General features: G+C 34.6%; 1 protein-coding gene across 1 annotated transcript in view; it reads left to right on the top strand.

Moving 5' to 3' along the window:
• The window catches only part of rxfp1 (relaxin family peptide receptor 1), a 49,824-nt gene extending 37,230 nt beyond the window's left edge, over positions 1–12,594 (top strand). The window contains exons 14-19 of the mRNA XM_069187830.1: positions 267–338; positions 1,446–1,517; positions 2,163–2,392; positions 8,158–8,568; positions 9,081–9,299; positions 10,549–12,594. Coding sequence (XP_069043931.1) covers positions 267–338; positions 1,446–1,517; positions 2,163–2,392; positions 8,158–8,568; positions 9,081–9,299; positions 10,549–10,859 — 1,315 coding nt within the window. The 3' untranslated portion in view covers positions 10,860–12,594. The remainder of the gene's footprint in view (positions 1–266; positions 339–1,445; positions 1,518–2,162; positions 2,393–8,157; positions 8,569–9,080; positions 9,300–10,548) is intronic.
• Positions 12,595–12,843: the final 249 nt, after the last annotated feature.

Genomic DNA, 12,843 nt, shown 5'->3' with positions numbered 1-12,843 from the left:
ATACTGAAATATTAATAGCTTCTAACACAATTTAGACAAGACTGTAATGTACTGTATATACAATATATCGTTATAATGTATTTTTATTCTTATGAAATGGAAGTTTTCTCCTTACTGTATCTGTAGAGCTTTGGTAATGATGAGACTGAAATCAGGATATAAATTTTGGAGTCTATGATGTAGACATATATTCTTACATTAATAGAATAAAAGTTATTTTAAAAACTAATTACTCTTCTCCTTCTCCTTTCTTTGCTTTCTCATAGAAACATTTCTTACAATCCGATTTTGGAGTTTCAGACAGACCTCTTTGATAACCTGCATAAATTAAAATCACTGTAAGTTGTTTTAACATTTAACTGTATTTTTTTTTCTATACTGATATTTGTATAGGAGTCAAATTAAATACCTTTTGCCTGTGTAGCAGAGCTAGTTCGGATACGGTGAAGTCACCGCCCTCCCTGCGCGTAGCAGTGACCTCGGCTGCCTGGGCTGGGGGGTCTCCTTTAGCTCATGTGGCTAGCTCCCTGTTGCATTTCGCCGGAGACCCGGGTTCGCGCCCCAGGTGCTGTGGGACGGAAAGGGTGGCAAAGGGCACGAGCCTGCGCGGAACCACGACGGTCACACATGCGTGTTTAATATATGATACTGTAACAAATACGCCCCTGCGCATGACAGGGATCTTGGCCACCCAGGCTGAGGAAGGTTTTCTTTAGCTCAGTCAGCAAGACCCCTGGCGAGCGACGCTAGAGACCCGGGTTTGAGCCCATGCGATGAGGGACGAACTGGGGCGGGAGCGATGAGGACACAAGCCCAAGAACCCAAATCTGTTACAATACCTAATGTTAGAAATACTTGATAAGTGTCATTATATTTTTGGCTCCATTTCTTATGTACATTAATTATGGTACGTTTAATATTAATTATATCCACACTGAAACATGCAAATCCATACACTTGAAGATCATTTCTCTTAATATGAATAGCTCTAGAATCAACTTAATATATTTTTAAATTTTATACATTTAGGTTACAGTCTTGCTTTAATTTTTAGAATTTCTGTCTGGATGGCTGTTTATACAAATTATTTACTAATTTTGTCAATTGTAATTCAGGTAAAATCAAATATGTATCAACTTTTATTTTTACAATATTACATGATATTGGTGTTTATGTTTTATATGTGGGGCTAGTACTATTAAAACAATCAACATATTTGCCTATTCATTATTTAAGTTAGAATTAACATTATGTACAATCCCAGTGAGCTACGGATGTAAAGGTTTTACAATGGCGTTTTCATCGTGCATCAGGAGAGATACAGTATATAAGCTTTACACATTTGGCAGAAACCACTTGACTGATCTTTACTACAAATCATGCAAATTAAAAAGCAAACATTCTGAGTGGAATGTACTCTGAAAGTTGTTATTTGCTGTTTTTAGAAGCATAGAAGGAATTGAGATTGCTAACATACAAAGAAGAATGTTTGAGCCTCTGAAAAACTTGACCCACATGTAAGTAGTTTTCTTTATTTTATAATATTAAATATTAAATAATAAATACTTAATTTTTAAAAGTATTTTTACATGTTCTAGATGTTAGTAGTGTAAATAGTCTCGTTTTTCAGATATTCAGATATTTATAATGATTTCTAATAGAAACAATAATATCTACAGTTTGCTTTGGAAAACAATTGGCAAGTGGAACAGATTAATGTTTTAAAGGTTATCAAGATGTGTCTTAAGTAACTAATGTAGGACCAAAGAAAACAGAAGACTTCATATTATTTATGTGCTTCAGCAATAACTTGTTATGTTTAATAAAGTCAAAGTTCTAATTATTGTTGGACAATGTATTAAAAAGGACATTTCTATAAACAAAGTCATTGAGCAACATTAGCACTAATGTACAGGTAGATAGGTGAGATAGGTAGGTGACCATATCATTACAAATACGTGCAACCAAACAGAAATGAGGAGCCAGTTAACCCTTAGAGTGATGATACTGTGGATACTGTATCTTAGCAATCAAATATTAATAGATTATTTCATGAATATACAAAATGTATAAACACATGTGGCTACTGCTGACAATTTTACATACTTGATCACAGTTCTCATTTCTCTAATGTAAACTTGGGGGTATTCCCTGCCTTTCAGATACTTTAAGAAGTTCCAGTACTGTGGCTATGCCCCACATGTGCGGAGCTGCAAGCCCAATACTGATGGAATCTCCTCCTTTGAGAATCTGCTGGCAAACATTGTGCTGCGAGTCTTTGTCTGGGTGGTCTCAGCCATCACATGCTTTGGCAATATTTTTGTCATTTGCATGAGATCTTACATCAGGTCTGAGAACAAGTTGAATGCCATGTGCATCATGTCTCTCTGTTGTAAGTAGCTTGTGAACACTAATCTGTCATATTTATTAATGTTATTTATGTTCATATAATAAAGCCTGAATGTATGGTTACATCATAGAAGTAAAAAAAGGGTTTTAAGAGATTTCATAATTTTCTTTTAAAAGGAGTCAAAATTTGTGAACCTAGGCTCACAAAGCTCCAGCAATCTACTAAATGCAATGTTGATCACATCTGCACTTGCAGTTCAAAATTTTATAACATACAGATTTTATAAATACAATTTTTTAGATACATCTGACATTAAAAAAAAAAACAAGGTTAATTTGTATTTTTATTTCCTTAAGATTTCAGTGTTCTGGTACAGAAGGACACTAACAACTATATTTGCCTTTGACAGAAGAATAGTCAATTTAGAGACATCAGAAGTGTATGATAAAAATAATCAATTCCAGTAGCAAAAAGAGAAAAAATGTATTAAAAATGACAATATATTTCTGTAGATTTTATCTTTGCTCTTTGATCTTTTCTTTTTATTCTTTTGCAGAATATGTGAAAATATAATTTCACATATTTGTTTTTTTAATAAAACGTCAGCAAACCATAAAAAGGGCTTTCTAATCATGTATTGTTGTATACACGGTTCTGCTTATCTGTTTAAGATTAGTTGTTGGTTAACAACAGCTTTGTAATTTATCACTGAGTACACCAGCCGAATTGCTACAGCTTTCAGTATTATTATTATTTTCAGATAAACATTAAATGGTATGAATAGTGAAATGACAGTCATGTTCTGATTAACCTGGAATAATGGATGATGTCATTAAGCCAGTCTTCACTATAAATGGATGGGAATCTTAATGTGAACTAGTGGTTGTTGAAGCACCATTCTCATCTCTGCCACTTTGGTGGCACAAATGTAATTGATGAAATGTTATATTATTTATGAAAATAATGAATTCATAAGCAGCAGATGCCTACATTTGCAAACACAACAAGAACAAGCTGGAGGAGGTGCTGGAAATGTTTGATGTATACAGCTTCCAAGAAAGAAATTAGACTTATTAATACTGTATGTTACATTGCCATGTGCTGAAACGAAGACTATTCCCTAACTCCCAATTTTACTTTGAAAGACTAAGATTTGTGATCGAATCCTTGGCATCACCCACATAAAACTGAGTGCTGAGTTATTCAGGGAGTATATTTTTGGCCCAGACTTTTTGATAAGCCTCTACCTTTTATAACCCTGTCTGAAGTTCCTCTGTGCTGCTTCCAGAAGGAAACTATATTTTCATTTGGCAAAGGAAAACTTGATTAGCTTCTTTCTTGTGTGATTGGGCTCAGCTGTTAATGATTAAGTTCTTGGAGTATAAAAGGACATCAGCATAACTCTTTGTTTTTTGTTTAAAAGGCCTGTGGGACATTGAACTCTTGTTTGCTGTATGAGAGAAAAGAGAGGTTGAGAAAGGTTTTTTAGGGAAAACTGTGGTGTGCTTTGGTCACTGGTAAAAGATTGGTAAGCAAAGGTTTGGCCAGCCAACCTGTTAGATAGTTTGATAATTTGTATTTGTAGCTAGGGCCCCTAAGGAGGAGCCATGCTTTATTTTTGTCTAGTAGTAATCTGAAACTAAGTACTGTATATGCTGAAAGTCATTACTATCCACTTTTTTAAGGTCTTCCTCTAATTTCTTTCCCTCCAACATTGTGGACAATGCCCTGTATGGCCATCTCTTCTCATTCAATTTACTTGTCCATACCACAACAGCCTTCTTACTCTGATCTTTTCTATGATAGTTGTGTTTTTCCGAGTCAAAGTCCCATGTAGCTCTTCAGTTTTTGCACTCAGAGTCTTTCAAAAAGAACTCATCTCTGCTACCAGGAGTTTCTTTTCATCTTTGGCTTTTTCAGCATCAATGTCTCCAATCCATATAGGATTCGCAGAGGATTCCTGTCACTCATAATCTGTCCTCCAAAATATGTGAAGGTCTTTATTAGCTTTAGGTCAACTCCATCCAGATTTATTTTGGCTGTTTATCTTTGCACACCACCATGATTTTAGTTTTGCTGCTATTCACAACTCATGATTTTCCTTTCATTAATGAACTTTGTAGGTCACTATTGCTTTTCACAATTAAAATCAGCATGCTTCAGATTGTTCACCTTCTCTTCATTGTGCTGGAAATGCTTATAAAAATAAAACATTATATTATTAGGAGAAAACCAATAGTTTTCCATCTTAAACAAGAGGATCCAGCTTTAATTAAGGTTATCTATAAACTCATTAACCAATCAGGACTCAGATAAAGATACACATACTGTATTGTTATCATGACACTGCTGCACATAATCAGTCATTGTGATTTAGGAATACATATACCATGAATCATTGTGATACAAGGAATTGTCAGCATGATTGTGAACTAAAAAATGTATTTGGATATGGGAATTACTATATAATCTAGGTCATCTAGGATAGACATATATTTTAATGGTTCTTAACTGAAACATGATTTTTCTTCTCCTGGCTTGAGACGGTACATAGCAAAGTGGTTGAGCCTGAAAAGATTATAATAATAATTGCTTACACTTATATAGCACTTTACAAGTAATGGGGACTCCCCTGCACCACCACCAATGTAAAGCACTCACCTGGATGATCCGATGGCAGCCATAGTGTGCCAGTACACTCGCCACACATCAGCTATCAGTGGGGAGAAGAACAGAGTGATGAAGCCAATTCATAGATGGGGATTACTAGAAGGCCATGATTGATAAAGACCATGGGGAGTTTGGCCAGGACGCCAGGGTAACACCCTGAGATTTTTTAGACCACAGAGTCAGGACCTCAGTTTTGTGTCTCATCCAAAGGATGGTGCCTTTTTACAGTATAGTGTCCCTGTCACTATACTGGGGCATTAGGACCCACACACATTGCAGGGTGAGCGCCCCCTACTTGCCCCATTGACACCACTTCCAGCAGCAACCTTAGTTTGTCTGCCATCAAGGTACTGACCACACTCACACCTGCTTAGTTTCAGTGGGTTGCGAGTTGTGATGTTTCCTGATTGAAATCTTAAAATTAGAAGAAGTAATTGTTCATTTCATAATTAAGCTGTATTATACACAGAGACATTGCTTTGACAGCCCCATTTACTGCATTAAAAAGCCTGGAATGATGTCACTTTAAAACAGGTTAGTTACATCAAGTGGAGGATAGTGCTACCTGTCAATGTCTTCTTCCTTTTGAAGAAATGTTGGAAATTCGTTAATCTAGCAGCATAATGAAATAATTTCTTATAATTATTATACAGTTTTTATGATTATTTCACATAAATATAAAAATATTTTCTATTGCTGGCACATCTCACTTCTCAAAAAATATTTTGGATTGGTGTGTGTCAAAAGCTTCAGAGGAAAGCAGGTTCATTACTACTTAAGGGGCATCAATAATGCTACCTCAACTATAATTTAAGCTCTAGTATGTTGAATGTTGCTATGATTGCTTCCAAAAACTATAATGATGTACTTCATATATGAGTGTTCCAAGGACATAGAAATGAAAATATGTTATAGAACCTCAGCTTTAACCTTGATTTATGGGGTTCTGCGTTTGCTGTGACATATCTTTATAATAAATAATCTGTCAACTTTGTGATCCTTTATTTCTATTAATCATGAGAATATACAGTAACAAGCTGATCTAGTTCCATTTAGAAAGGTATGAACTGGGACAAAATCTCTTACCAGCCACTGTGATGAAACCTTGTATTTAGATACTATAGATACAGATCCCATTTGTGGTTGCACATGTTCAATGCAGGCCAGCTTTAGAATTGATCATGTTTCATTCAATGAAATGAATCTGTAGTTGAACGCAGGTAATCTGTTATTATTATCCATCCAATTACTTGACTGCTTCTTCCAGTTCAGGATTGTGGGTGAGCTGGAGCTCTGGGTGCAAAGCAGAGCACACCCTGGAAAGGAATGCCATTCTATCGCAGGGCAGACAGAGCCAAACATAGACACGCACACACTCACACCAGGGCCAATTTTTCCAGAAGATAAATAACCTACCGCCATGTTAATGAACTGTGGGAGGAAGCCCACACAAACATGGGCAGATACATACAAACCTCATGCAGACAGTGCCCAAGGGGTTGAACCCTGGGCACACCATACCACCACTTGTTATTCAAGTTAAAAATCAGGCAATTATTGAAAATAAAACAATGAAACAATAAAAACTGATTCACTTGTTAAATCGTATGAAAGATCTTTTAAAACAAGTATCGTCCTGCCTTCTGCTTATCTTCAAATGAAACAGAACTGATCTCTCTCCTGCTGTAGAAAAGATAAGCTGTTGTAATAAGAAAATTACATGCTGTTCAGGACACCATGCTTATGGTGTAATTACAGTATATCTCTCAGTTTAATTTAATGCCATTAAATGAGCATTGCCCTGTGAATGATAAATTGCCCTATTAATATTCAGATGATGTTTTTATTAACTAAAATAAAAATACATCTGGGAAATAGATTTACTATTATTCTTCAAGGTTAGAGTTATTTGTTTTTCATTCTTCTGAAAATATGAAGTTGTAACCTATTGCAAAGTTAAGGACTAAATATTTATTTTTATCTCCTTCATAGTTATATTTGCTTATGTCATTTAAGAATGTTTGTGCATTTATAATGTTGACCTTTCTTGAATTGGAAATTAAACATAGTTATTTTTCATTAGTATCCTAAATGCCTTTCAAGCTTCTCAGTTTAAGTAATGTGAATTCAGCCGTAACATAGGGCAGACATAAATTATTTTAATGATCTCTGCTTAGACACCAACTGTAATAAGTCTGCATTGAAAGAAAGAAAATGCACAATTAAGCCAAAATGAGTCATTTCACAGGGCTCTTCATCTGAATGATTGGAAGCTTTAGCTGAAGGATGGAAATATGTGAATATGGAATATGGAAATATATAAGAGATAATTAAACAATTCTCAGGGTGCCTTCTACTGTCAGCTGACTACTTTCTGCCAATAGTTATTTTGAAAATATTTACATTTTTAAATTTTAATCCTAATAATGGGTCATTGTCAAATACATAGAATAGAGGCTGAGATATCCAGATTTATTTGCTTTTAGGGCTTTTGTTTCTAGAAAACAATAATCACGATGAAACATTTTGCTTTTATTTCTTGTAAAATCAATTCCCAAATCCCTGACACTGTACATTTGCTTTCAGTACTCTGCATTTGACTTCTCAGGGTAAAAACAAAATAATGGTTTCTTTCCATCTAAGGAGTGTTTTGCCAATGCAGCTTCAAGGGCTGAATGATGAAGGAAACATATACATCCTATATAATGTATGTCAGGATGAACATGTTTATTCTGCATCATGTTACAGCTTAGAAAAGTGACTTCCAGTTAATTGTTTGCTTTTCTTAGAATTGAACTCTGCATCTGAATTATTTGGTTTGTTGGACCTTCCTTTGTTGCTCCTCAGGAGCAGTGGTCATCTTGTAAGATGAAGCCACACTCCTAATAAATGTTAGTGATCAGCTTTTACCTATTTTTAGGATCTGTAGATTCTCATCATCGTTTATGGTGCTTTTGATGAAGTGGAGGTAACCCACTCTTTGGTCACACTCCCTAAAATATGAGATATTTTACTTTTTAAAGTATGCTGTATGATTCATATTCTTCTGTTTATCCCCCCCCCCCACTTAAAAAAAAACAAAACAGAAAAATAATTGTAGATGACATCCTCTTAATGTCTCTTCTTTTGCATTGAAGGTGCTGACTGCTTAATGGGAGTGTACCTCTTTGTCATTGGAGCTTTTGACCTGAAGTTCCGGGGAGAGTATAACAGGCACGCACAGTCCTGGATGGACAGTGTCCAGTGTCAGCTGGTGGGCTCTCTAGCCATGCTATCCACAGAGGTTTCTGTACTGCTGTTGACTTATCTGACTTTGGAGAAGTATATCTGCATTGTTTACCCTTTCAGATACCTCACTCCTGGAAAGTGTCAGACAATGTCTATCCTAATTGTCATTTGGATCCTTGGATTTGTTATTGCATTTATCCCCTTGGTCAGCAAGGACTTCTTCAGGAATTTCTATGGTACCAATGGAGTTTGTTTTCCTTTGCATTCTGAACAACCAGAGACAATGGGAGCTCAAGTTTACTCAGTAGTTATTTTCCTTGGTAAGTGTCTTAGTATTGTTGGCCTTACTTAGAATTATATCTACTTAAAGTTAAAACTTAGTTAAATATCTTAATCATCCTAAATGAATAAATGTTATCCTAAATTTCTTTTTAAGAAATTCAGAATCCCCTGGTGGTATTTTAAATTCTTCCAATTGGAAGTCTACAATTGTGTATGAACTTTATTTCTAACTCAGTTTATCTCTATAAGCCCTGTACTACTGAACATAAAGAATAAGGCCCTGTGCACATGCTTCTCGAAGCTACGCAGTTGCTTTTCATGGGAGTTAGCATTAACTCAAGCAGCAGCTGTTACACTGATATAGTTTCCATTACTGTTGCTTGGTAAAGAACACAAAGTTACAGCTGAAATTGAAACAAATCACAGAAATAGTAATGGCTGAGGTTAAAAAAAAGGAAAGCAATTTTAGGTGTTAGAACTTTTTCCTTGTTTTGAACTAAGATCTAATATCATTACATCCTAATGGCTTATTTTACATTTTCCTTCACAGGCCTAAACTTGGTTGCTTTTATCATAATAGTATTTTGCTATGGAAGCATGTTTTACAACATACAGAGGACAGGAACAAAGGCCACAGAATACAGCAGTCACATTAAGAAGGAGGTGACAATTGCCAAGCGATTCTTCTTCATCGTGTTCACAGACTCATTATGCTGGATTCCTATTTTTATTCTTAAAGTTCTATCTTTGTTGCAGGTGGAAATACCTGGTACGTACCTTTGAAATGTCCTTAAAAACACACAAGAAAGATAGCTTTTGACCATGCACAACAAGGTACAAATGAAGATTTGGAAAATAATATATTCTCCATCTGACATACTGTGAAACTTGATAATAATACTCCTTGTTCATAAACATTAATTAGCTGTATTGTAAGGAGAAATTGTGGTGTTGGAGTTATCTTTAGTCTTTTCACTGCCCTTATGAAATGTTTCTGATTTTACTGTTGTATTTGCTCTGTAATATAAGGCATTTTGACATTGTTTTACCATACAATTACGGAGCCTCGGCTTTGCTCTGGGTTTCCATGTATTTACTCATGGTTTTCTATACTTCTTCATGCTTCACCATGATTTTACCTTGCTACTGCACTGTAAACCTTTGTAGGAGTAAGGTCTGTGGAATAGCCATGCACATTTGCTTTAATTAAAATAAAACACCTTCTCTGTGTTTAATTTTATTAATATGTGAAAGATAAATATTACTTCAAACCAATTTGAAATTGCTAGTCGGATGTATTTTCTAACACCATGTTTGAGAGCTGCAACCCTCACAAATACGCAGACAGAAAGTGGATTGAAATGTCAAGAATAACATCCCACATATAGTATAAATAATGTTTTAATATGTCAACACCTATATTGTTTTCAAATAAAATAACATTGTAGGAAATGTCACAAATTATATGTTTATTCCTTCACAGTTAATTTATTTAATTAAACATATTATACCATTTGTAATTAAAGAATTACTTGAGTAAATGTTTTCTAATGCAGAAGGAATATTGAAATGCTAATCTGTGTACAAAATAATTATTAATATTTCATCAGTTTCCCCAGCACTACACACATGAATGCTTCTGCTGATGTCTGATTCTCCTATAATTTAGAAAGTTATAGTAGGAAAGTTATAGTTAAAATACACTTTATGTTTAGTGAAAATGCATAGCTAAAATGTTTCATTTACAATGTTATCAAGGATTCAGATCTATAATCAGAAACTTATGAAACTGAGCATGGTTCACAGTTTGGCTATTAATATGATGGGAATTGCTGTTTTTATTTTTAAGTGCATGAAATAATTTCTTAATTAACATGACTGCCTTAAGTTAATGCCCACAGAATCCAATATTTTACCTAAAGAACAAAGATATATACAATATGTATTGTTCATGATACTGAATTCTAAATTTGGATACTGCAAACATTGACACAATTGTTTTTGTATGTCTCCTACAGGCACAATAAGTTCATGGGTGGTGATTTTCATTTTGCCAATCAACAGTGCATTGAACCCCATTCTGTATACACTAACCACACGGCCCTTCAAGGAGACATTACTTCAAGTATGGAACAACTACAGGCAGAGGAGATCACTTACTAACAGCCAGTCTGCATACACTCCATCCTTCACCTGGCTGGATATGTGGCCACTGCAAGAAACCAACCCAGCTACATCTACACCAGATTATCTGGCCCATCCATCTGAAATGCCGTGTAACGTGGGAAAGTCTGAACTACTGCCTGTGAAAACCATCAATGGGACATGATTGTTCAGTTATTTTATCACTACTGCTATTCCACCTCTACCCCTAAAATCTAACTGAAAAATTAGTTTATTTTTATTTATTATATATAGATATAGTGAATTTTCACTTGGAGGCAGATCTTATTAAGAAGTGACTTAAGACTTGTGACTTATTACATTGATACTGACACTGATGTGTTTAGAACTTCATTTTTTAGATATCTGTCGTGTTCCATGAGTCCACCAGCATACAGTCAGCAATCAATCACTCAGGGGATCTCAATAGCTGTATTTGCACAAAGGACAGGACTGCTATCTGTTGTAGATCACAAAAAAAAAAATTTGAAGAAGGCCATTTAGATTTATGCATAGTACAATTGTGAAATCTATAAACAAACCATTTAAATAGGAAAAGTGAATAAAATATAGATTAGTAGTTCAAGCCTGTCTCAGTTACGAATTTCATGCATATTTAACTTTGGTACTAGATTGTTTTGTAAATGCTAAAAAAATAACTTAAAATTAACTTATTTTCAGATTTTTCATTTTTCTACTTTACAGTGAGACTTGTTACAAGCATGTAACAGATAGTTTGTGTTCAGTGAATTAACACAGTTAACTGGATACTGAAAAGTTTCCCTGCATTTCTGCATGTCATTTGTATTATTTAACTAGGGACCACATTTCTATTAAATAGTAAAGCTCACATGCTCTGTAAGATCTGCAGAAGCTATATTTTACATTTAGGACACTTAACCTGGACAAATCCCAAGAGGCAGACTTTCAAATGATACCAGAACGTATCTATTTGTCGTGATACTGTAATAATTAAATATTCCTCAATTAACATTTTATAAAATAATACAGTCACAAGAAACCATTGCAAACAAGAAAGTGCTTTACATCATTACTAAGTTAAGTCATTATGCTGTTTTACTGATAAAAACATAATAAAAGTGACAGTAGATCACTTTATGAATCAGTTTTTCTCCGGGATTTAAGTCGCCAGGTTACAAAACTGTATTTAGTTCTTTGGGAAAAAAAAGGCTGTCAGAAGTTTAAATTTCTATAAAGCTTGCAATTATTATTTTTATAAATGACATGATACAGTTAAAATGTATTATCTATATATTTTATTTATATTTACAGTTGCTACTGATGATCCAATCCATTATAACATTCTTTCAGTTAGAACAGGAGTGGTTAAATTGACATTTCAAACTGTCAAAACGTGAAGCAATATACAGTGAAATAAGAAAAATATGTTAGCACTTGGTGACTGAGATTGATGTAACTTCCTTGTTGACTTCAAATGTTGTTTGATTTGCTTTTTTTGTCCTTAGCCGGTACAAAACTGTTGAACAGGACTTTCACCTTGCTGACACCCAGCGAGTTCACTTTTCTTAACTTGTATCTGGAATTCTTCAATCAGAAGCTGTGGTTCTTTTGGCAAAAATGGCTGCACATTCTGGAATGGCACAACTTAAGATTTTAAATACACATTTATTAAGATAGTTTTCTTTAACAATCTCCGTGTATTGCTTTATTTTTCCACTCTGTTGTCAAACCTTTATAAAACTTATGTTTGCATCAGATTTCATTCATCTTCATTTGACAATCTTTTGCGGTCCTGTTCTCATTTAGTTGTTAGGCTGCAGAGACCCATAGCCCTCTTTTAAAAAATCCCTCCAAGCTTTCAAGAACTGAGCGTTTGCAGAACACTTCTCTGCCAAGCTTGCCACTTCAGTTGACAATGCAGTTGTAGACTCCAGGACTTTAGTCAAGGAAACTGCCGCCTGTAACAAAAATGAAAGCTAGAATTCAATTCAATTACATTGTCATCAAAACGAAAAAAGCAACAAATTTCTGTTTGTATTATACACCTCATAGGATATATTTTTGCTCGAAATTGACGCTAACCTCAAAACGTTTTGAAAAAAATTCTAATCGTTGAATTTACATGACTGGGACTCAGAATTATTCTGATTAATATTCTCATCAGAGGT

Source organism: Lepisosteus oculatus, chromosome 1 (assembly GCF_040954835.1).
Source record: "Lepisosteus oculatus isolate fLepOcu1 chromosome 1, fLepOcu1.hap2, whole genome shotgun sequence".
In the NCBI taxonomy this organism is placed as follows: domain Eukaryota; kingdom Metazoa; phylum Chordata; class Actinopteri; order Semionotiformes; family Lepisosteidae; genus Lepisosteus; species Lepisosteus oculatus.
Note: the sequence above shows the minus strand (reverse complement) of the source record. Positions and strands in the feature narration are given on the sequence as shown.